This window comes from Rhinolophus ferrumequinum, chromosome 14 (assembly GCF_004115265.2).
Source record: "Rhinolophus ferrumequinum isolate MPI-CBG mRhiFer1 chromosome 14, mRhiFer1_v1.p, whole genome shotgun sequence".
NCBI classification, from domain to species: Eukaryota; Metazoa; Chordata; class Mammalia; order Chiroptera; family Rhinolophidae; genus Rhinolophus; species Rhinolophus ferrumequinum.
Window position 1 is genome coordinate 17,677,635 of NC_046297.1, and position 25,252 is coordinate 17,702,886.

At 41.7% G+C, this 25,252-nt stretch overlaps 1 protein-coding gene across 1 annotated transcript in view; it reads right to left on the reverse strand.

The window, feature by feature from the left end:
- The window catches only part of CLVS1 (clavesin 1), a 154,544-nt gene that overhangs the window by 6,249 nt on the left and 123,043 nt on the right, over positions 1 to 25,252 (reverse strand). The window contains exons 4-5 of the mRNA XM_033126591.1: positions 20,422 to 20,532; positions 17,300 to 17,535 (exon numbers count right to left, since the gene is read on the reverse strand). Of these exons, the coding sequence (XP_032982482.1) occupies positions 17,300 to 17,535; positions 20,422 to 20,532 (347 nt within the window). The remainder of the gene's footprint in view (positions 1 to 17,299; positions 17,536 to 20,421; positions 20,533 to 25,252) is intronic.

A 25,252-nucleotide genomic window follows, 5' to 3' on the forward strand; every position in this document is an offset into this window, starting at 1 on the left:
AAAATTGTAATACTCAATATATACCATAACAAAAGATGAATACAAGTCATGTGTACACTTTTTTTGGCACCTCCAGTAATATATATATAATTTTTCTAAGTAATTCTATTCAGCCTCTTTTTCTTTCTGTAACTTAAAGTATCAAGGAAATTCCCCCAGGAGCTCCAGCTTTAGCTTGAATGACGGCTCCACCCCTGGCTTCATGATCTTGGCTGAAGCTCACCTCCTAACATGTGAAATGGAGACACCATCGCGCCTCCGTCACGGCAGGTGGGAGGGATAATGAGGACTAGACGAACCGAGGCACGTAAAAAAGTGTTTAGATCAGTGTTTAGATCAGTGTCAGCTTGGCATATGTGCTCGTTCGCTTTTAGCTCTTATTATTCTTCCTCATTTACAGATATGAAAATTAAGGTCTGGAATTACTGAGTGCATTTACAAATTGAGCCACGAAGCATGAAGCCTCAATATAAAACTTACCAGAGAGAATCGTGTGTACTGATGCATCACATAACCTAACACCAGGCTAACAGTTTAAAATTGATCAAGACTGATATTTTAAGAATTCAAAATAAGTAATGAGACTATTCCACGTGGAAGTTAACTTGATTACCTTACCTTATATATTATACTTTTTAGAAGTAACACAGAAATTTCCATCTGATTAATAATTACTTACTTAGCTTTCAGTACGACTTGTTCGTAATTGTTTTCAACTGCATAAAGCAATATGGGGTTGCTTTCTACTATAATGCCTTCAATACAGTCTTTCATGAGGAGTTTTAAGGAATATTTTAAGACATACGTGTATTCTTCTGTTCAGCTACCAAACTTTTCATAATCAAAATCATCCTTGCAGGCCATATGATTATACTTACTGGGAAAAATTATTGTTTACTGAACCAGATAAATACATCAGTATTTTTTTAAAAAGATAAGCCTAAGTATTTCTCATGTAAAGCAGCAAACCTTTTCCTTATCAAATTGAAGAAAAGTAAAAAAAATAAACCTCCCTCTACTTTGACAACACAATTTGCCACTGTTTATTGAATGGGAAATACAAAGAAACTAATCAAAGAAAAATAACTATTCTATTACTTTTGAAATGAACTATTTTTAGAGTGAGCCACACATTCAACGCAGCTCTTGCCTATACATACTATAACTCAAATTTAAATGTATAATGTACTTATGCTTCATTCTGATGAGCTTGGTGGTGGACTACCCATCTTATAACAAGGAATAAGAGCCAAGAGAAAGCACATGCACCTTCAGAAAGGATGGAAGTAGGAGGCTTTTGTGAAATTGGGCTCACAAGTAAATAGGCCAAGAACAAGGGCAGCATGATCCAACACTGAGCCCTAACCACATGTGGCGACTAAGGACTTGAAATTGAGCCCGTCTGAATTGAGATGGGCTATAAACATTGTGTATGCACTGGATTTTGAAGACAGTACCAAAAAAAATAATGTAAAATAGCTCATTAATACTTTTAAAAATTATATATAGAAATTATCATTTTTGTATACATTGGGCCTGTTTCTCTCTACTGTTGTAATGTGGCTACAGGACAACTTAAATGACATACGTGGTTCACACTACAGTTCTATTGGACCTCATTGGTCTAGAGCCTATTTACTCTACTTTGCTTGTGGCAGAGGCCAGAGTAATACACTAATCCTCATTTAGAAATCCATAGTCATCTTAAAGGGCCTCAGCAACATTATTATCTGTCATTGCCAATATTCACTGTTGTAAGCTCTTTCCACGTATTACCATATTTTGCCACGTATAATGCTCTCCCATGTTTTTGGCCCAAATTTTCAGGGAAAAAAAATCTTTTGTTTTAATTTCTTTAATTCAAATTTTTATTTGTTTATCTTTAGGTACTTGTTTTTCATATTATAAATGAATTTTAGCATTTATTTTTTAACATATTATTGTAGTACAAAACACAAGAAGAGATACAAGGTACCAGAAATTTTATGTACCGGTAATAAATGTACGATACATCATAGATGGCCAAGAACTTTTCATCTTTACAAATTTGTTGTAAGCTCAGCAAGACTGATTATCATATTCCAGGGTATTATTTTGCATAATAACGGATATTGTTATTGATTTCTAGAGTTACACTTTTAACTCATAAGCATAAATAAAAGAATTAAAAACATTTATATAGATACGGAATTAGCACTGCCCGTGTATAATGTGCACCCTTATTTTTCCCTGACAAAATTGGGCAAAAAGCACATATTATACACAGCAAAATACAAAACTCATTTAATCCTCATACTGACACACAAAGCCCCATGTGACATGAGGGCTGTTTTCTGAGTATCACTGTTGTTGCTTGAATTCTAACTCGAAAACAAACTTCATTAGTTTAGACTGCTAATTTGTTATCATTTCAATGAAGGTGAACATAAACACTTAAAAATGTCTAAATGACTAAATAATATGAGAAAACTTTAGGAAGAAATGTAAACTACTTGAAGAAAAACAAATGTTCCTTCTGAACATAGAACAAGTTTAACATTAACTTTATGGCATGACTACAGCTGTTTTTTACTGTTCTAGAGTTCCAAGGGCCTCTGAGAGGGGAACTGACGGAAGTGTGCTAGGCTGGGCTTAGGCACCTCGTCTGGGCACCTGTGTCCCTGACACTGTAGTCATGGAGCACCTCACTCTGCTCCTCGGATCCCCCATTCTCCAACTGTGAAAGGTTGATCTTGGATGCAGTGATATTTTTAGCCCCGACATTTCTTGAACTCCACCAGACTAGGTTACAATCACCATTTGTTCTTGAAAATAATTAGACTTCATTTTTCAAGGTTCTACAACTCAGACTTTAATCTAATTTGCTCAAATAGTCTAAGTACCTCTCAACCGCAGCATTTGTTTTTACCTCATTCTAGAAAAGCCAAAAAATACTAAAAATGACAAATGTTGACCAGACACGGGAAGCCTGTCCTGAAGTTAGTATGTGCCCAATGCATTTAGTATCATCAGTCAAAAACTTTCACTTCCATAAGTTTCTAAATGTTAAACCCAACGCTGCCAGGAGCTACTTAATCATTATTTTCCTGTGTCATTGTTAAAGTGTTTTAGTTTATTTAAAGTATCTTATTGCTAGAAATGATCCCTTCTCGGGTCACAGTTTCCTGCTGCAGAGAGTAGCTCCCATCTGATGTGTAGCCACAAAGGGTGGTCAGTGTGCACAAAAATTCCAGTCAACAATCAGTCAATCTTGTTACATCCGAAATCATGTGAGAATGTGAGAATCGATGTGAAAAGAAGATTTCAACTTTATTTGGATATTTTTAGAATTTCCCATCAAGAGAGTTTCCCATCACGGTGGTTGGTTATCACCATTGTCACCATCATTATCACTGACAACACCACCATTTACTGAGCACTTACTACATGCCAGGGTCTGCACTAAGTATTTAGCCTGCCTTATCTTTGTTTAATCCTCACAGTAATCTTCTGAAGTAGGGATTATTCATTCCATCTTGCAGATCAAGAAACCGAGTCTTGGAGAAGTTAATTTTTGCACAAGATTCCACAACTAGTTGTGGAACTAGGATCTGAACCCAAATATGACTCTATGATCCACATTCTTAAATGCTGTGCTACACTGAACAAGAAATACTTATGGCTTGGTAAGAAATCAGAGGACATAAACATATACATCAGGAACTGTCAATATTCAAATTTTCAGAGAAGCATTTCTCCTATTGACATTGATGAATCCAACAGTTAACATAATAATCTATTTTTATGAAAACTTTATTTTAGGCACAGTGAATGAAATCAGAAAATAAAATTCAAGAAAAAAGTGTTCTAAGAATTATAGGTTACACAATCATATATCTTCATCTATAATGACCACTAGGGTATTTAATAATACTTCAAGATCCTTCCTTTTAAATGTGCAACATTTACCCAAATACATGGGAACACCTTTACAGAACTGCAGTCAGTCAACACGGACAGTTTATTACCGTGGAGAAAGGCAGCAGATTAGATGTAACTGAGGACAGAGCTCAGCTGCCAGAAGACAAACCAGTCCAGGAACTTGGAGATGAGAAGGAAGGAATTTAGGAAGGGAGCCAAAGAAGGCTGTGGTAGAAACTGGCAGCTGCAGCTGGACATTTTGCTTTATTTATTTACAAAGGAGTTTGTTGCTCTTTATGAAACTATGCATTCCTGTTATATTAATGCACAGTTTTGCATCTGTAAAAAGAACATAGACTATTACCGTATTCTCCACGGGGCTTTGGGAGTAGAAGATATAATAAAGTGCTCTGAGCTCTCTGAAGGAGAAGGGATTTACATTGGAAGTGTTTATCGTTTTACTAACACTTCCCTGAGTGTGATATTCTGACATGAACAACTGACACTCTGCCTTGTCAGATAACAGGGATATGTCCTCTTGATAACATGTCAGTCCTCTTGAAGAAAGCCAAAGAAAAGACTATAGACTTAGAAAATAGATATGGGGCAATAGATTCTTCACACTGCAAAAGTATTCTTGATTTTATTGAGCAATTTACCAAAGAATTCCTTTAAGCTGAGTGGCCCTTGTACACTTAAAGTGTGGGAGAATTCAAGGTCATAACTAGTATGTGTTGTGCCCGAATCCTTCGTAGGAACCCAGGGTGCCAGAGGGAGATCTACAGATGCCTTAGGGCCGAGTCTCCATCTGAACCAGTCAACTAGCCTTGCAATCATTCCATACTCTGTGTGTGTGTAGGTCTGCAAAATTTCGAGGAATCGAATGCACTGCTGTCTGTACTTTGATGTGGATTAAGCTGTTCTGATATGGTCAAAAGGAGCATTAAAATCATATTTTTAACATGCAGATGTTTCTGCAGAGGTTTGTTTCTTTCTACTACTGACCGGAACTTGAAATAGCGACACAGCAAATGGCTGCAGGTGCGCGCACCACCTACTCTGCATGGAGCTGTCTTTCATTGGAATTAGCCTGGCACAAGGAGCTGTGGGTCAATTTCCGAGACTTCTAATTGTTCCAAATTATTCTCCTCCCTCTGAAATGGGTGGCGTACACCTTCAGTGGGGTTACTTTGGTAGAACTAGAATGTGAAGTTCTGAAGCAGATAGAGAAATGCCAGAAGCTGCCAACAGCTGAGACAATAAGGATAGCTCATTCCACCGGAATTTGAAAAGGATGGCTAGTGTTCGTGACAAAAACTACTTTTCGGAAGTCTTTTGAGTCAAATGACAGTATGTTAATGATCTCAATGACAGCAGGTTAATTAATGGATCTTTTTTAATATTACTAGAGTAGCCTGAATATCAATATTCTTCCTGAGTGTCCCCACCTTCCCCACTCAGAAAGGGGCTGGGGGACAACACATGGCAAGGAACGTGTGATGGGAGAAGTTGCATTTCAACTGAGTCTTAAAGATGGTATAGAACTGGGGTGGGCAGATCCAGGACGGCTGAGCAAAGGCAAATGTCCAAGAAGGTGCTCTCTAAACCCTTGTAGAGGGAAAGAAAGAGGGAAGGAGTGAGGAAGGGAGGGAGGGAGAAAGGGAGGAAGGATACAAGGAAGGAGGGAGGAAGGAAAGGAAAACACAAAGAGCAGGAGAACAGATGAACAGGAGAAAGAGGATTTGACTTGGAATGAAGAGAACTGAATTTACAATATTTTGCCACCTAAGAGTTGCGTGACCTGCGGTAAACCATTTAACCTCTGTGTGCCTCAGCCACTTTATCTATAACATGGGGCAATACTGTTTTTATCTATTTTTTACAATTATCTATTTTTAAAATACCTATTTTTCTTTAATTCTCAACACCTGAAAGTCTCAGTTTTCAAAAATCCTGAGAACAGGTCGAGGGAACACGTGCATCCAGTCTGGCGTGTGGGAAAACACTACAGTTGTGGGGACAGAGCCAGGAGGGCAGTTTCCAGGCTCTCGGCCTCACATGGAAAACTGCTCACTCGGGCAGTAAATGGCCATCAACTGTGATGGGATGGCCATCAGCTGTGGCTAGTTGGCCATCAGCTGTAACCAGTGAGCCATTGGCCACTAATATAACTGTTGTGGCTACGCTAGCAGAAAATGGGGGCTAGCAAGAAGGTGGTGGCTGAGCTAGCAAGTGCGGAGTGCAGGTTGCGGATTGCAAAGAAGTAGACAGCAGGTTGCGGATCCTGTGGCTCCTGCTTCCTGTGTCTCCAGCCCAGCTGCCAGCGAGAATATAGTGGTATGACTCCTCTATCTATGGCTCTCTGGGTGTTCCTTTTTGGCTTCACCATATCCTGCATTCTTATGTGGGGAGCAGGGTCAGAGACCCCGCATGACACCCTGCATGACAACAGTCTAGGACTGTGCTACTTAAAATGTGGTCCCCAGACTGGCAGCATGGGCACTGCCCGGGAGCTGGTTAGAAATGCTGGTTCTCAGGCCCGCCCCAGACCTACTGAATCAGAATCTGCATTTTAACAAGGCACATAAAAATTTTCAAAGCATTCCGCTGAAGCAAACTCTGCCTGTCTAAATAACTGTGGGACAGTTAGAAACCCTCCCTTTCTAGGTCTGCCTAAAAGGAAACCTGCTTCCATCTACCTCAAGAAGAGCTGTAAGAATTTGTCAGGTGTGGCTCATTCAGACCAAATTCCTGATTCTGTTCACTGGTTTAGTCTATACCTTAAAGAATGAAAAGGTTCATGAAATGCCTAACTTAATACTAGAGAATAGCTCTCAGTTTAGGAAAACCTGTCTTCATATCTGGAAAATAATTTGGGGGCAGGAAAACATTTTGGAAAGTCAATGTTGGGAAATGGAGTCCATCCTGAGTTTCCACTTCACATTTAGTCACTGTTCATGTCCCACAATAGTCTTTCAAAAGCTTTGAGCACATACTATGCGCTAAATGAGAAAAGGAAAAAAAACTCTGCCTGCAAGGTATTCACATAGAAGAGACAGAAATTAGTATAAAAACACCTGTCAGTCACTTCTGGCAGCTGTTTATACACTCATTCCAGAGAATACACCAAGACTCGGCAGTCAAGTCCACAGCCCCCACACCGGTAGGAAACACCCCTGCAAACTCAGAATTGTGCCTTCCCAAAGCTGGGCATTCATCCAGGTGTTGGGCCACAGGACTGAACCAATCCAATGAGCCCCTGATGACAGAGCTGGCGGGGGCTGACACTGACGATGATCACAGAAGCACATGGAAAGTTTTGGAAAGTGGGAAGTGCTAGGAAGCAAGCGAGTCAGGACTATGTGACAGTGGGGGGCCCGGCGGAAGGGAAGCGATTTGCTGCGCTAGTGAGGATGCACCTGCACCAAAATGAACGATGACCGTGATGCAGTTTGCATCATCGTTTTACTTTGGTTCCAGTTAAAGGTCCCGGCTGGTTTTCAAAATAACACGAAAGTCCTATTTACAAGAATGCACCTGAATCTGTATGTAGTGGGTAGAATCAGCAAGAATGGGGAGAAGGTTATGAGTTCAGTCAGCGTGAGGGCTAACGTAGGCAGTTGCATATATGGTTCTAAAGCTCAGAAGAGAATTCTAGAACAGTTGTAAATTAGATGCTCATGGACATAAAAAGGGAATGCAAGTCATGGGAACGGGGGAGCGCTCCAGAGCGAATATCCAAAGTGGTAGGAGGTGACCCAGAAGTGATGTCCCAGAAGCCGAGAGGATAGAGTGAGTTTCAGGAAGGATAGAGCGGTGAACACCTTGGATCTTTACCTCAGGGAGCTCCTTCTCCAGACCTCCCTGTCTTGGGAAACAGGAATGCTCTCCATCCAGTCGCACATGCCAGAGGCCTGCCGTCATTCCGACCTTTTGTCTTCATTCCCCAGGACCACTGGATCATCAGGTCTTGTTGATTCTGCTCACTAAATATTTTGGAGTCTGTCTTCTCTCTCCCTCCACCCTGGCCACCCCAGTCTCACTACCGTGGCCTCTTGCCTGCACTATTCCAAAATTCCCAGGTCGTCTCCTTGCTTTTGCTCTCTGCTACTCCAGTTCATTCTCCTCACAACAGACAGAGTGAAAGTTTTAATAATCCCACATATTCGTATCACTCCCTTGCTTAAAACCTTTCTATGACTTTCCTTTGCTCATAGGATAATGTTCAATATCTTTACCAAGATCCACGTGACCCTCTTGGCAGGCCCCTCCCTGCACACATTCCCTGTTATTCTTCTCCTTACTTTCTGCTCTCTGACCTCTCTGGTCCCTTTTGTTTTCGTTTTAATTCTGTATTTCATTGAACCTAAGACGTCATCAATTGTAGAACAGTATGTCCTGACTTCAGGGATTTTTAATGTGAAAAAAAAAAGCATGTTATCATTGGTGAAACACAGAAGTCCCTGGAATTGGCCCTGACCCTTCCAAATGTAGGGTGTTTGCTCCCATCTCCACTTCTCCTCCTTTTGCCTGGAAAATTCTTTTTCTCTCATTCTTCAAGCACCAACTTCTGTGTAGCTTCCTCCTTATGTAGAAGCCTTCCCTGACCACCGACGCCCAGACTAAGTCAAGACCCCCAGTGGGCACCCTCTCAGTCGTTGTAATTTTCAAAGCACTGGTCATGGCGATCATGTAACAGCTGCTTGTATAATAATGTGCGTAAAGTCTGTCTCCCTCGTAGACTATGGACCAGCGAGCAGGAGAACATGTGCCCACTAACAGCTCTAGCCGCAGTACTTAACACTCACACTCAGTCCACCTAATTGTCACAGCCCAATAATAAGGCAGATCTATTATTATCCACCTTAGCAGGGGAAAACAACGTCACAGAGAGATAACTACTTAGGTCACACAGCAACTAATTTGAACCCACAGGCTCTGATTTTAGATACTGGTCTCTTAAATATTCTCTATCCTACACTGTATCTTGGTGCCGGGTAGATACTCAATAAATGTTTGTTGAATAAATAAATGAATACTTTTCAAAAACATAAATATTGTAAATGTCCATTGTTAATGAAAATCCAGACACTGGGAAAAATGAGAGTAAGGAGTCAGTTATTGATAACCCTAAAGACAATTTCAAATTCTGATCAAACTGATTACAAAGACCGTGTTATTATCTTGCTCCATTACGGATGGTTGATGGTAACTTTCCTTATCACTCTACAAAGTACCCTGTTCCTAACAGCATTTGCTGCCATACAGTTTCTTCCTTCCTTCCTTCTTTCCTTTCTCCCTTCTCATTTTTCTCCCACCCTCTCTCCCTCCCCTCTTCCTTCCTTCTTCAGAAAATATACATTGTGCATCTATTATATACTAGAGATTATGTGAGGCACGAGATACATATCGGTGAATAAAACAGCACAGTTCATGGACTTGTGATCCCAATATAGAAGGAAACAGAGGTCAGCAATAGAGAATAGCAGGATGGAAAGGGGGTGCTCATCGGGACGGGGAGGGTGCAGAACTTCCTTCAGGGGAGTGGCTGAGGGAGCCAGACCTCATGAATGAGGAGCTGGCCGTGAGGAGGCTAAGAGCATTCCAGAGCAGGGGAGGCCCTGGAGCTGGAACAAGCTTGGTACATTGAGGGATGGACAGGGGATGGTCCCAGTGTGGCCGGGACCCACAATTAAGGGGGGCAGCCTTTATCTCATGCAGAAGACCAGTGGGAAGTCTTTGGAGGGTGTTAGGCAAAGAGGTGACATCATTACGATTTTAAAAGATTACACACAAGATCACATGGATAACCGTTTAGATCAGAAGGACGGAGAGAAAGGAGCAACTCTATCAAAGACCAATAGAGATTAACTGTTACCCAAGACAACGTGGGACAGGTTGAGACCAGGACAGGGAGGAAGAGAGGCAAGGGGGTCTGTGTCGCTCATCCCTCCTCGTCTTTGGCTTTGCCTTCTGTGCTCTGCAGCCACTGTGCCTGGCCACATTCTGGGTGGAGGGCGCCAAGGATACACAAGGCCTGACACTGGCCCCACGCTTAAATGAAGGTAGAGAAGAGGGAACTGGCCAATGTAAGTCTGACTCCTAACCAGGAATTCAAGGCATTTCCCTTGAAGCCACATCACTGCGTGTGTGTGTGTGTGTGTGTGTGTGTGTGTGTGTGTGTGTGTGTGTGTTATTGTTTTTTTGGGGGGGGGTGGAATTTTCATTATTCAGGAGAAATTTCCATTGGGAAAGAAATCAAAACTCTAACAGAATGGAAATCTGTATGAACAACGTTGGGGAAGAAAGTACCATCTATCGTACTGCTCCTCTTTAGTGCTTTGCAGTGTAACTTTTCACCATGCTGTCAGTGACTCTCTGGGGTTGCATCCATTTCGTGGAAGCCAAGACTCCGAGAGGCTAAATGACTTACCCAACGTCATATAACTAAAAAAATAAAATCAGTGGAAGAAAATGACCAGAACCCACATCTAGTAAGATTGGGAAATAAAGACAAATAGAAAGGGGGCAGGGGGTGTAACCACTGCCTCAAAGTCACAAAGCGAAAGCAGGCAGGCAGGGGTTAGGATGTGGTGACAGGTGCCTGGCACCCCAGAGGCCCGTCCTGAGGAGCAAAGTGAAGCAGGGCTCATGGGGGCTGATCGCCCCTGTAATAGGAACACAGACAGCGCATCCCAAGCGGGACCGTGAAGGGGTTTGCAGTGAGATGCTGGAATCTCCGCAGTGTTACTGCCTTGACGTAAAAACTCAAACCTGTTTAGAGGAACCGTAATTCTGTATGCAAGCAGCACAACCGTTTTTTTTTTTAAATGACACTGCAAAGAGATTTGTATCACATATTGTGTCATATATTTGTTTTCATCCACACGATCATTAAAGCTTATGAGAGACATTCATTGCTGGCTAGATGTTGGGCATATTAAGCATCAGCTTTATCGAAATCGTACATAATGTTTGTTTACCAACAGCAATATGTTCACAAGAAAGAAATGTTCTTTTTTTTTTTTTTTTGCCTCGACGACATCACCCTTTCCAAGTCATTGCATCTGACCGTGGTGCTTCGGCAAACAGGAATCGTTTAGAACATACACCTGAACCTGCACCCAGTCCATTCACCCACATCTGTTCATTTCCCTCTAATGCAATCCTACTTCTGCCCTGCCAGAAGCTCAAAACTCTTTATCTCATCACGTGCCCTGCCATTCTTTAAACAAGAAGAGAAAACATACCTGTACCCAACATTTTATCTAGCTCCACTCATTTTCTTATGGACCAAATTTGTTGTATAGAGTTCCTTTCACTCTAACGCTGCATGGCTATAGGGGATGTGCTTGTAAGGAGATGGCCCCTTCATTTCTGCCACAGAAGAGAAAGCTGCACTAACGCAGAATATCCACCTCAGCCAAATGAATGAGTGACGAGGAGGCTAAGCAGCTCTTTTCCTTTGTTCTTTTGCAAATGTTAACAAATTCCTGTCAGCAGGCATCAAATACACAAGTACCCAATAGCACACATAAAACACTGGGCTTTTATGATGTAACAAGAGATCTTTGCATCTGGAAGCAACATCTCAGGCATTAGCTGCCTGAGTAGGAATGACACCCCAAAATTAAGTTAAATTCTGTTTGAGCCGGAAACCAGTCATGAGACAATTTAGGGGCGGGGGCAGCTGAGACTGTGGGTCATTCGTTAAGAAATGATACATCATGAAATTTTATTGAATGTAACATCCCTGTGGAACATCTGTTCCCAGGCTACACAGCTAAACGACCCCTTTTCACCCTGACTGCTTAGAAGACAAGACAAGGGTCCCCCTGTTCCCACATCGCCACCCTTCATTCGTTTTGCATGGATTGTATTTCATGATGATGTATGACTTTTGCCGGAAATGAGTAGTTACCGAGCAAATGCTTACATTCACCCTACAAAAAGAGGGCTACATGCGGAAAGATCACCAAGGTCACGGCCAATTCTACTGACAGCTGAAAACAGTTAAACTGACTTTTACCACCCAGGCAGGGGCCAAGAGGGGAAAAAAAAATGATCTAAGTTTTCCTTCTCAATCAGAAATCTGAACTTATCTAGGCATCCCAACTTCTCCTTCCCATCCAAAATATAAGACGGCTCACAATGTCTTTATGACATCGTCCCACTTCTTCCATGCGGGATCCAGGAAGGGTATTTAGGGAACATACAGATGAAGGCATTTGTCAAAAGGATCAAAAAGTAGTCCTACCTCCTACCTCAGTACAGCTGGATACGACCCCAAAACACCGGCCCCTTGAATCGCCCACCATATAGTGTAAACTAGGGTGGATGTGAAGGTGGGCCGTTCTCCACTGGAGCAAGTGGAGATGGAGCGCAACTCTTTTCGCGCTCTTCCTGTATAAATAATTTTCTGAATCCCTGATGAGTGCTAGAAGTTTAATAAATAAACAAAAACTGGCATTATTGCATATACTCAGCCCAAGTTTATCTATGATCAGGCTGCATCCAAAACTAATCCCAACCTTCCTGGAAATTACAAGAATTGACTGTTTTGAGTACATGAATGGTGTTATCGTGTAGCTTTAAAAGAAAGCCTGGGAACAAGCACCTTTACATGTAAATACATTTTAAAGGCAGCAGAATCATTGCTATGTCATGTCAACTTGTAAAGTCAGTACAGAATCCATAACCAAAATGTTATGTTTATGCTTTTCTGCATGGTGGTATAATACTGTCACTTATTGCATGAGGTGCTTTGCTGACACTGGCCTTTCAATTCCATGAAAGACAGGGGCCTTGATCAGCACAGAGGTGATGGTTGCTAAATATTTATTAACTCGGTAAGGCCAGAATGGGCATGACCATTACCCTCTGTCTTGGACTCTGCACATTGAACACCTCTCCATGTGTCTTCAAAGGTGCTTTGGCTCTGCTTTTCCTCCAAGTGACTCCATTAGGCCTGGGTGGCTGGTGCAGCTGGGCTGTGTGAGCCGCACGTGCTGGTGTAGTGATAACTCTATTCAGCTCACTTACACACAAGGGAAGAAAAAATGCGTTTTTGCTTGTGGTAATTTCCGGGCTTCCAGAAGGAGCACAGCTCCACTGTTATCGGTCTTGGAGTTCTCTTTAAGTGCTGAGACACGAATGTTTATTTGGAAATTAATGAGAGGAATGATTGGACCTGGACTGTTGGGAACTACGGCAGCGGTTAGGAGTATACGTAACAGCCACTCACTGGAAGGTACAACGCTGTTGCTGAGGAAAGACCCAGGTCATCCGGCTCAGAATCAGGAGGTACTTCCTCCTAAAGCCACGCTACAGGGAACACGATGCCCCTGAAGCTGCCTGCCCCACTCTGGACGCTGCAAATGAGTCTGGCCGACAACCTGTACTGAAGAACAGACAACTATATCAGGTTGGAAACTGGAGGTGACCTTTAAGGTCTCCTCCAATTCTGTTTTCAATTTTCCCACGTCCCTATAGATCCTGAGGGGTCAAAAGATGCTGAGAATCGTGGTTGTTCTTTCCCTGTAATTTGCTCAGTTACTGCAGATTCCGTCACTGAGATCCCTGATGGCAGGCACAGTCCCGCCACAGGCGTGGTCCCTCCTTGTCCCTGCTGGCAACAGTCTCCTCATTGCCCATCCCACTGCCTGAAATCCCCCATGCAAAGTGTCAAGGATGCTGCCACCAAAGGCAGCCAGAGTGGGCAGGACACCTTGGTGGCCTTGGTGGGGTTATGAGATGTGAATGCAACTGCTGGCTTCTCAGGCCTAGGCCTGGATTTTGATTTTGGTGTCTTACCATTCTCCAGAACCCAGGTCAGCTCTGCTTGTTCCATGAGGACTTCTCTAAGAGACTTCCCGGTTGAAATTAGTGAATGCTTCCTCAGAACGCGGAGAAATTTCTTACACCCCCTTTATACTACCACCCCCATTCTGCAGTGTACTATAGTTATCTGTAGGCACGTCTTGTCTAGGATCCTAGTCAGGATCCGTGAGAGCCTTGGGAAAGCAAGGGGAAATGAACTCTTTCCATCTGGGAGCTGGGATTTGGCTGAAGCAATCGGAAAAGTGTGCCAAGGGTGGGTTTTGGAGGTAGTAGCTTTCAATGTTAATTGATTCATCTGTGGCAAGCATGTATAGTGTGTCTGCTGTATGTTGGACACTGAGCTGGATTCTTGGAGAGAAGATGAGGTAAATAAGAATTAGACAAAGACTTTACCCTCCAGATCGCACCATCTAATAATGGAAACTGTCACCTCCTCTGAACTTCCACATCAACTCAGAGCTGGAACTGGGAGTCAGGATACATCTGGTCACCCAACAGAGATGTAACCTGGTAACTGATCATCCGGGGGAAGAGTGGCAAATTCCTGTTTTATACCACGTGGCTTTGGAAGCTAAGACACATATAAGGGTATGATGCTTTTATCCCAAAGCCTCTAGAGATAGGGTAGGGACAGGCTATGTAAGGTGTTGCCCCTGCCCATGAGGGATTGGGGAGAGAGGGCTGGCATATTAGCTGAGGACAGAATGTACGAGGAGAAGCAGACAGTAGGCCGTATCTTATAGAAGACACGAACACAGAGCACGGAGTCAGCCTGTCCAGGCCGGAATCCCAGCTTAGCCACTGGCTAGCTGTGTGACCTTGGGCAGTTGCCTAACCTCTCTGTGTCCCATTTGTAAAATGGGAATAGTGATAATACCTTTCTCACACATTTGTGGTGAGGCTTTAAAGAGTTAATGCAGAAAAGGGTTCAGAACCGTGTCAGTAGTGTGAGTTGTCATTGTCGTCATTACGTGCAGCTCCCTGCATTGAAAGTAGGTCAGGACCGACCATCCCATCCAAACCAAGAAGGTTAGCCCCCTCACTGTAGACACAGAGTCAACCCCTCGGCCACCATGGCAGCCACTTCCCAGAGAATGTGGACGATTAACCTGGAGAGTAAATGAATTTCCAGATTCCTGCAGTCCTAGGCAGAGACTTTCCAGATATTTGAGTGGAATAATATTCCCAACAGAGCAGGAAATGAGGAGCTCCCCGTCCTGGACACGCTGTTCTGGCCTAGTTATCCATAGGAGTCTCCCACCGTGCCACGCCTCCTTCCGCAAACACCTCCAGAATTCCGCCTGTCCTCCACTGCTTCAGCTTTGGTTCTGACCCTCATCTGCCCACCGGAGCTCCTGCAGCAGCCTTCTGATGCCTGTTTGTCTCCACTTCCCTGCTAATTCCATGATCCTTACGAAACCCAGACCTTAGTATGTCATTTCTCTGCTTAACTACGTCTGATGGGGAAATTCAAATAAAAACAAACATGATATAGAGTTGTCCTACCAACTGGATCATCATTAAAATTAAAGTTGGATAATATCACGTACTTTTCAAGGGTTTGGGAAAGAAGCGTCTCACACACACACACCAGGTGGAACTGTCAATTAGCACGCTTGTTTGGGAGGGCATCGCGGCAGTGTGGACTAAAATTAAAAATGCACACACTCTCTGCCCCAGCAACTACTGGGCTCCAAGTCTACCCAAAAGAACTTTCCTATCAGAATAAGGAGACATCAAGGACATTCATTGAACTTTGTGAGAGAGAGAGACAGAGAGACAGAGAGACAGAGAGAGAGCGCGTGCAACCACCTGAATGTCCATCAAAAGGAAATGGCTAGCCTGTGACATATCCATGTTCTGGAATACTATGCAGCATTAAAACCATGAGATACGTCTAGATTTACTAATAGGGGAAGATGTTACATAACAATATGTTATGGGATGAATAGTGTCTTCCCAAAATTTGTATGTTGAAGTCCTAACCCCCAGGACCTCAGACTGCCTATGTATTTGGATACAGAGTCTTTAAACAGGTAAGTAAGGGCAAATGAGGTAGGCCTTAATGCAGTATGATTGCGGTCCTTATAGGAGGAAATACGGACACAAGGAGACACACACAGAGGGAAGACCATGTGCAGACACAGGGAGAAGACGGTCATCTATCAGCCGAGGAGAGAAGCCTCAGAAGGAACCCACCCTGCTGACACCTCGATCTTGGACTTCTCGCCTCCAGAACTGTGAGCAAATCAATTTCCATTGTTGAAGACAGCTAGTCTGTGGTACTCTGTTACAACATCCCTAGCAAACTAATACACATTAGATATTTTCTATGGATGTGTACAGATGCATGTAACGTATAGAAAATCAAGTGCCAGGATCCACCTCAGCCTGACAACAGCAGTTATCTTTGGGTAGGAACTGGAAGTGAGGGTAGTGGAATTGAAGGGAAATTTAGCCTTAAAAATGAGGAGACTATAATGAGAAAGCACTCATATATTATTTGTATATCCATTTTTAAAAAGCCTCTTCCATGACACTCCATCTAATACAGTATGCAACATATTAGGTGGGTGCAAAAGTAATTATGGTTTAAAAGGTTAAAAATAATTGCAAAAACTGCAGTTACTTTTGCACCAAACTAATGCTTCACCACCTGGACACGACAATCTCTGGAACTTTATAACAAGTCCTCTGTCATCCGCAGCCCCTGCACCTCTATATGCCACACTAGAATGGCCCATCCCTCTAATTCAGGGGTGTCCAAACTGCGGCCCGCAATCCATTTTTTATTGGCCCGCAGCAAATTCCGAAACTACATTTAGCTTACTTAAATAAACCAGGTGAGGCAATACGTACTTCACCTCGAGTGAGTGGCCCGGCTGTTTGTATATTTTACTGTATATGGCCCTTGGTGAAAAACGTTAAAAAAAGTTTGGACACCCTTGCTCTAACACCTCCAAGCCTCTGGGTGGTTCCTCTGCTTGGTATGTCTTTTCTCTTTTTTCAAAGCCTGGGCTGCTTATTTTCATCCTTCAGGGGTCTGCTCGAATACCACCCGCTTTATAAATACATTGCGGGAAGTCTTACATAGCAGATTTTCCCCAGGTCCACTTCTCTGTTCTTTTGATGTCTTGTTCATATATTTATACTCCCAGTGCCTGATCAGTGCCTAAAGCTAAGTAAATGCTCAATAAATGGTTCCAAATGCATGGATGATAGGGATTCTTAGCAGGTTGCTTTTCTATCCAGTGTATCTCAAAAGCCCAACATTCCATCCTGCGTGACTAACAGACTGCGCAGAGACTACACTGCAATCATGACATGAACGAGGTCCTAGCTTTTAACAATTTCTTTAATACAACGGGATAAGTATATTTCTGGGCCAACAAAGCCCCTTTTGCTTTTGAATTCTAGTAAAATCAGTTGAGAATATTTTACAATTTATTTGTTTCACATTCTGTGCCCACAAAGCTCTTCAATTACTCAACCCACAATAGGCCCAAATCAAAGTGCTCAGTGACCTCTGACTGGGAGGCTCTAATCAACCAGGCCTTACCTCTTCATCGGCTTGGGTGAGCATTCCCTCTCCAGATTAGAGGACGTGTGTTTCACGTGCATTGCATTGTAAGAAGTGTGAGTATAGTCATTTTCGTCACTGTAGTCAGGACCGAGTAACGTCCGGGCCCAAGTTCCCATGTCATAAGGAGGAAGGGTTCCTCCAAATTCAGAGGGCAAAAATTCAGGGTGTATAAGCTGATGAAGGCTGTTTAAATTGTTTCCATGCAGGAAGATCTAGGAAGAAAAGATAATTAGCAATAGAAAAAAAAAATTAATCTAAAACATATGACCGAGTGTTTAATCTAATACACAATATACCGATGACAAATTAGATGCGCTGCCGGTGATCATGATGTTTAAGGAGGCGTTCAATCTTGCGTCTGTAGCTTTGTCTTTATGAAATGTCAATTTATTGCTCAGAAAGGGGCTGAATTAATAGTCCTTAAAAAGGAAGTTTATGCACAAATTGGGTATTATTTGGCCATGGCCTAAATTTACACATACAGTCATCTTCTAATGAACCCTACTGATGAAAAGAGTAGTGATACAGACCCTCCAAAGCCCTACTCATGCTTTACATGCAGCTCCCCAATGCTCTGTTCTCCCCACTGCAGCGCTCTTTGCCCTCTGGACCCCGCTTTAGCCTCCCCATTACTCCCAGGCCTACACCAAGTGGCAGCTTCTTCCTAAATCTGTCCCATTGTCACCTGTCCACTCTGGTTCTCCAACCCGCTTCCCCAATTAACTCTTGATTATCCACTGACTTTTTTTTGTTTGTTTGTTTTTTGTTGTTGTTCATTTATGTCTTGCTTGGCAACGGGAAGACAAAGATACACAGAAAGGGATGGTGTTTTCTTACACTTCTATTATGCTCGTTGCTCCCAGGGTGGTGTGGGCACAAGGTAAAAGCTCAATCAATTCTTAGTCAATGAAATTTAAAACTGCCACCTGGGATTTTATCATGGAATATTTTTGCAGCCATTTTCTATTCATGTCTGGATTGATTGCTAATAGCCAAACAAGTTTGCATCTTCTAAACATATGATGGATGGTGACAGAAATTGGTCAATCAGGGATGAAAACATCCCCAAATTACAATTGTCTTCAGACAAACGCACACAGTGGATAAACCACAAGTTGATAATTACCATTGCCTGAAATTTTTAGGAATGGACTCCTGAAAGTTTATTTAAAGTGCATCTGTGTATTAACATCAATTTCCATACTTTTTCATGTTGCAGGCTCAATACACATAACTTATCCCCAAGTATAAGACCATCAATTATACACACACACGATGAAATATACATGTGATTTTTAAAATATGTAAGTATAGTATAATAATATACCATATAAGTATTATATTATGCTATATACTATATACTATATTACAATATACCATATAAGTATATAATAAACACTTGCTGCCTTGTTCTGTTGTATTTATTTTAATTTATGACATAATGGTATTATTTAAAGAGGAAAGGGACAAGAAGGTAAGTGCTAAAAGTCTTCAGAAGAATACTGTAGCACTTCAGAAAGCAATGTACATTTTCTGACATTGGATTGAGTATGACCAAATTTTAATAAGAATTATTTCTTTTGAAGAAATTCACGTGTTCTAGCTTTGGCAAAACACCTCACAGGAGAAATTGTAGTACTTGAAGTGTAGAAAAGCTGGAGTTAAGTAAAAGCCCAGTGTTAAGAGCAAACATTTGTACCCTCCCACCCAATACGTCCGGTTCGTAAAGGACAAGGAACGCTGTGGAAACTGGCCCTCTCCTGGGGGTCCTGTGGGTGGAGGATCTCAGCAGGTAGGAGCTGGTCTCTCCACCTGTTGGTTTCTGTTCTGCACCCAGAGCTCCAGAAAGTTCCTACTATGGCAGAGCAACAAGTGTTGCTCTGGCGGGAGGAATTCTTGCTAGTTCCTTCTTAAGTAGAAGATGAAGCCACTGGGAACCCTGAAGCTATATTGGGGACAGTCTAGGGCACCTCTCTGTCCTCAGCACTGTCCTGAGCCCCAGACAGATTGCAAAATGTCCCAGAATGTCTCCTGAGGCTGGTGAGTTCTAGTTCCTACTTCCCCATTTGATAAAGGGACACCGGAATTACCCATCTTGTGCCCTATTGCAACATTTCATTTCCTAAGGACCTGGAAGCATCTGAGGTCTATGAGTTAGGAACCCTGCAGAGTGTGCATGTGTGTGTGGGGGAAGGCCTTACATCATCATTCCCCTTAGAGTACTCTGAGCACTTCCCTAGCACGGGGTCCCTGGGTACAGGATCATATGTAAGATGCCATAAGCATGACCCTGGCCAAGTTACCTTGAGAGGTGATACTCCTGACCCAGGAAGTGGCTGAAATCAGAACGCTAGAAAGCAAAGGGCCTAAGTGATAAAAATAAAAGTCACGGAATCTCTACTGCAATGCGTACTACCTGCTTTCATATGTTGTCTCATTAAATTATCCCAACAACTCTTTGATGTGAGTGTTAGTTTCTGCATTTTATAAATGAGGAAACTAAGAGTCAGAGTGATTAAGGACTGTTCAGTTTCTCAGGTAACCAGAATGCCATGAAAAAGGCCAGCTCTGATGAAGGATGCTCGATGGCTCCCCAAATGTCATCAGCTGATGCAATTAAGATTTTAAAAGCCTTCTGCATTATTATTTCCAACGAAGAATGCTTCCCCAGGCTCAACGATGATAGAGCTGACAGTTACGACCCAAGAACCTCTGGGGGAAAACAAATTACAAATATTTTTCATCGCAATAACACATGTGCAGGGCAAAATGCCAGCCATTAAGATACTCCATAAACAGGAAACTGTTTGACCTGTCTCCCAGAAGCATTTGCATTAAAATGGGCATCTGGTATTTGTGTGCCTTCAAAGTTCCTTGGTTTGTCACTGGGACTCTGAAAATAACCCAGTTCTATTAAATTATTTATTAAATCCAGGCCATTTGCAAACTCCAGCTGGGGCTCAAATGCTCAGGGACTACAGAAAAGCAGGGGGGGAAAAACAGAGAAAACTAAGGCGAAAGAGAAAGATCGAGAGGAGGGGCACCGTAATTGTCCCTCCCCGCCCCTCAGTCCCGCCTTGGGCGTTTCTTTTCATTACCCGCTTCCTGGTCTTGTCTTTAAGGAATGGCTTGATGAGCGTGTACAGGGCATGGATGTACCAGGGCTGGTTGACAAAATGGACTCCTCCGAAGCGGGCAGGAAAGCTGTCCTGGGCGGAAGCACAGAAACACACAGCGATTAGCACGCATTCCAGGGGCGTCTGGGCCAGAGGCACGGCCACCGGAGAGCGACCTGTTTCTTCTCGCGGAAGCATTCGGAGAAAGACAGAAAACACACCACGTTCTAGCTGCTGAGCTTTCCTCTATTCCCTTGCCTCCCGCCTCCCCCTGTGACTCGAGCCTAGATGCCAGGCCTGTCTTTTCCAAGTCACAACTATGTGACCTCCCACATGGCAGCGGAGCGCGTGCAGCCCGGAGAGCCAGGGAGTCGGAATTCTTCGCGGCGTTAGGGAACCGCGGCTTCAGTTCCCACGGGCCCTGAGCGCAAAATCTCTCTCTCCTCACCCTCATTCTCTGCTCTCCTGCTCCAGCCCTCCCCGCGGGTCATCATGACAATGGCTGGACTTTCTGGGTGAGTGAGGGCTCTATAAGAAGGGGCTGGAAAAGAATTTCAAAGGATCTTAAGACAAGGGGCTCTCTGAAATCCACGGACGGACAACGGTTACGCGCAATTTTGTCACAGATTACAGAACTACGCACTTGCTTCATCCTGGGACCCACACAGTAGGTCTCAGGGAAAAGATACTTGTTGAAGGATGGGCAAGTTGATTCTCCTAATTGGGGCCCTCTTTTTCCGCGGATCAACGCATTTTGTAAATATCAGGAAATAAGATCATTGTTTATTTAAATGGTTCCAATTTTAGAATCCAGATCAGGGCCTAAACTTGTGTTTTAGAAGAGGAGACGCTGCTCTCTCCGTGCTAATTAGATTCACAGAATAAGTCTGATCATAAAGTCTGAGCTAGTCCCACAGCACCAGGTCCTGAGATCTTGAGGAAGGGCTTCCCCAGATTGCGTTGCCTTCATCTTGGTTAATGGAATTAAAAAAGAAGGAACATCTAATGCAATTTGAATTGCCAAGTGTGCTGGCAATCAATTTCATTGCAACAAGCATCTTTGTAAAATTTAAGCAAGATGAGGTGAAAACAGAAGAAGGCTGGCTGTCTGAGCTAACAGCTCATGCAGCTAGCGGTTTCCCACAGTTGTATGAAATACTTTGCCTGAGTCATTTTTAGTAAGATGAAAAGAGGGTTATTAACTTTTTTCAGAACCCTCTCAGTCTACAGGATCTCTGAACATTTTCCGCACGAAGACCTAGTTTCCAATAAGTACTAGAACTGTGCTTAAAAGTTGACATTTGAAAAACTTGAAAGTAATTTTGCTTCTATCTCATTTTACAGAGTACAAAGGAATTAAATATTCTCAAGGCTAAACAAGACAATTTCACTTGTTGATAAAGGGTCTTTGTTTTGCAGGGTATGTATTTTTTGTTTTGTTTATTTTAACTTAAAAAATTTAATGAAACTACAGTAAGGGTGGAGAGACCATTTATACCAATTTGGACATTTGTCATAATCTCTCACTATTCCAAATCTGAATTGAGAAATGTAGAAGTTCTTATAAGGTAGCCTTTTCTCTTCTAGGTACAGTTTGGGATCTAAAAATTCTATAGCTCCTTAAAATAAAAACGACCATTCCCCAAAGTTTTTCCTTTGCAGTGAGTGCTAAGCACTAGTCTTTGGCACTTGTTATTCAGAGATATATTTCATTAGCACACACACTACACATGGCTTCTGAGGGGCTGTAGGAGAAGAGCGAGAGGGAAGGGTTTATCAATAAAACAGGCCTTTACTATCTTTTTTAATAGAGCCACCAAGAGGGTTTTATTTCTGTTAAGAGTCTATTATATTACACATTTTTAGGTTGGTAAAGTGCAAGGAAACTGTTAGTAATAACCTAGAGTCAATAGGCAAAATCTCAAAGAAAATATTAACCTTTTAAAAATGTCTAGGGGCGGCCGGTTAGCTCAGTTGATTAGAGTGTGAGCTCTGAACAACAGGGTTGCTGGTTCGAATCCCACATGGGCCAGTGAGCTGTGCCCTCCACAACTAAACTGAAGGACAAGGACTTGGAGCTGATAGGCCTGGAGAGACACACTGTCCCCCAGTATTCCTCAATAAAGTTTATTTAAAAAAATAAATAAGTAAAAAAAAAAATAAAAATATCTAGAGCCTCTTAGTTTTAGTCTATGGGACATCAAGACTGTTTTCTGTTTGAGTCAGAGGAGATTGAAAGACAAAATACAGGGCTGAGACTGTCGTTTCTCTCTAGGTTGACCCTGGATTCGAGTTTGTCAGCTCAAAGGCCCAACACGCTTTTATTGATCTCCTTCAGGTCAGCCAGCGACTATGTGCAGATAAATGCACGTAAAATCCTGTGCCTCAGAGTTCTGGGTTTGGGCCAGAGTAGAAACAGGTCATTTTTTTCAAGTCCCTTCTATACAATTCAAATGAAAGAGCTTCCAGTGTAAGGCAATGTTCAAATGTTCTGGCCTTGACATTAATAATGAAGTGTGTATGTGTGTGTGTGTGTGTGTGTGTGTGTGTTATTCAAAGGGAAAGATGAGGGAGGGAAAATCAGCCAACACAGCTGTCTTATGAGCAATTCCCATCATTGTTGGTGTGTTGCCTGGTCTCATTAGCAAACTGCAGATAAAGGGGAAGTTGTCACACAAATGTCTCCCAGGACCCCAAATGGATTCACCACCCTCGGGGACGTGCATTTCTTAGGGGCTGGAGCAGACCTATCTCAAGATGGTAAGCCTTGATTCAATAATAATGTAATACTTTCTTTTTCAGAGTTCTCTGAGATTCAAGAGTATGCTTTATCAAAAACATACCCTAGGTTCAAGAAAATGGCATTAATATTTGCACATTTCATGCATTTTTCAATAGAAATATAATACCATTTCCAATTATAAACATATTCAAATCACAAAATTTGTCTTTCCCCAGTTTATTTTAAATTAATTGTATCTATTTCCTTATTACAAAAATAATACTCATTCTAGAAAAGTAAAAATTAGATTAAAAATTACTTGAAAAATTAGAAAACACAAAAAGACAATAAGAAGAAAAATTATCTATATTCCCACTACTAAAGATATACTCTTACCATTTTCTCTCATTCAGAATAGGCTAGGTAATGTTATAGAAACCCTTGCTTTTCATCATTTAAATCTATAAAGATTTATTTCTCACTCATACAGAATGTCCAAGTTAAAATTTAAAAATTACTCTCCATACCAAGAAACTGAAAGAACTCAAACTGAATGAAAAATGACAATGAATTGAGGCCTACACCAAATGACAAAGATGTTAGAATTACTTGACAAAGACTCTAACTTAGCTATCATTAAAAAAATGCTTCATCAAGCAATTGTGAATACACTTGACACAAATGAAAAAGTAGAAAATCTCAGAAAAGAAATAGAAACTCTTAGCAAAAAAATATAAAGAAGAACCACCATGAAATTTTGAGCTGAAAAATACAATAAGCGAAAAAAAAAAAAAGAAGAAGAAAAAGAAGCACAGCAGATAAGCTCAAACAGCAGAGTGGAAGGGACAAAGAGTCAGTGAACTGAAAAATAGAATAGAAATTACCCAATGTGAACAACAGAGAGAAAATAGACCTTAAAACAATGAATAGAGTCTAGGGACCTGCTGAGCCTACAACAAAATATCTAACATTTGTGACATTAGAGTCCTGGAAAGAGAGGAGAAAGGGCATTTTAGGAAGTACTCAAAGAAATAATGACTGAAAACTTCCAAAATTTAGCAAGAGACTTAAACCTACAGATTGAAGCCAACACCAAACAGTATAAACTCAAATAAATTGATGCTAAAACACATTTTTGACTAAGGTGCAAAAGTATTTCAGTAGAAGAAAGTTTTTCAACAGTGCTGGAACAATTGGACTTCCATAGGCAAAAAAATTAACTGACATAAACCACACACCTCATATAAAATTAACTCAAAATGGATCATGGACTTAAATGGAAAACTATAAAATTTTTAGAAAAAATATAGGCGACAACCTTTAGGATCTCAGACTATGCAAAGAGTTTTTAGACTTGACTGCAAAAGCATAACCCATAAAATGAAAAAATAATAATAAGTTAGATGTTGTCAAAATTAAAAACTTTTACTGAAAGGCAAAGTTCATGTGAAACAATTGAAAAGAGAAACTACAGAAAATATATCAGATTTATTTGCAATAACCCCAGACTGGAAATAATCTAGATATCCTTCAATGAGTGAATGGTTAAACAACTTGGTATATTTGTACTGTGGAATAGTACTTAGCAATGAAAAGGAACAATTACTAATAAAAAGGAACGATTACTAATATGGATGAATCTTTGGAGAATTTTGTTAAGTGAAGAAAAGCCAACCCTGAGAGGTTGTATTGTGATTCCACTGACTATATGACATTTTTGAAATGAAAAAATTATGGAAACAACAGATTAGTGGTAAAGGATTGGTAGGGGTTAAAGGAAGTGGGTGTGGCTATAAAACAGTAACATAAGTGATCCTTGTGGTGATGAAAATGTTCTATATCTTGACTGCGTCCGTATTAATATCCTGGTTGTGATATTGCTTTGTAGTTTTACAAGATGTTACCTGTGGGACAAACTAAGTAAAGGCTATATGGATTCTCTCTGTATTATCTTTTAAACTGCATGTGAATCTGCAATTATCTTAAAATAAAAATTAAAGAATATGATTATTACGACTATTTCAAAACTCCCCAAAATGGGAGTAGCCTTTTTTTTTTTTTTTAATGTAGTCGAAGCATTTCTAAGGATGA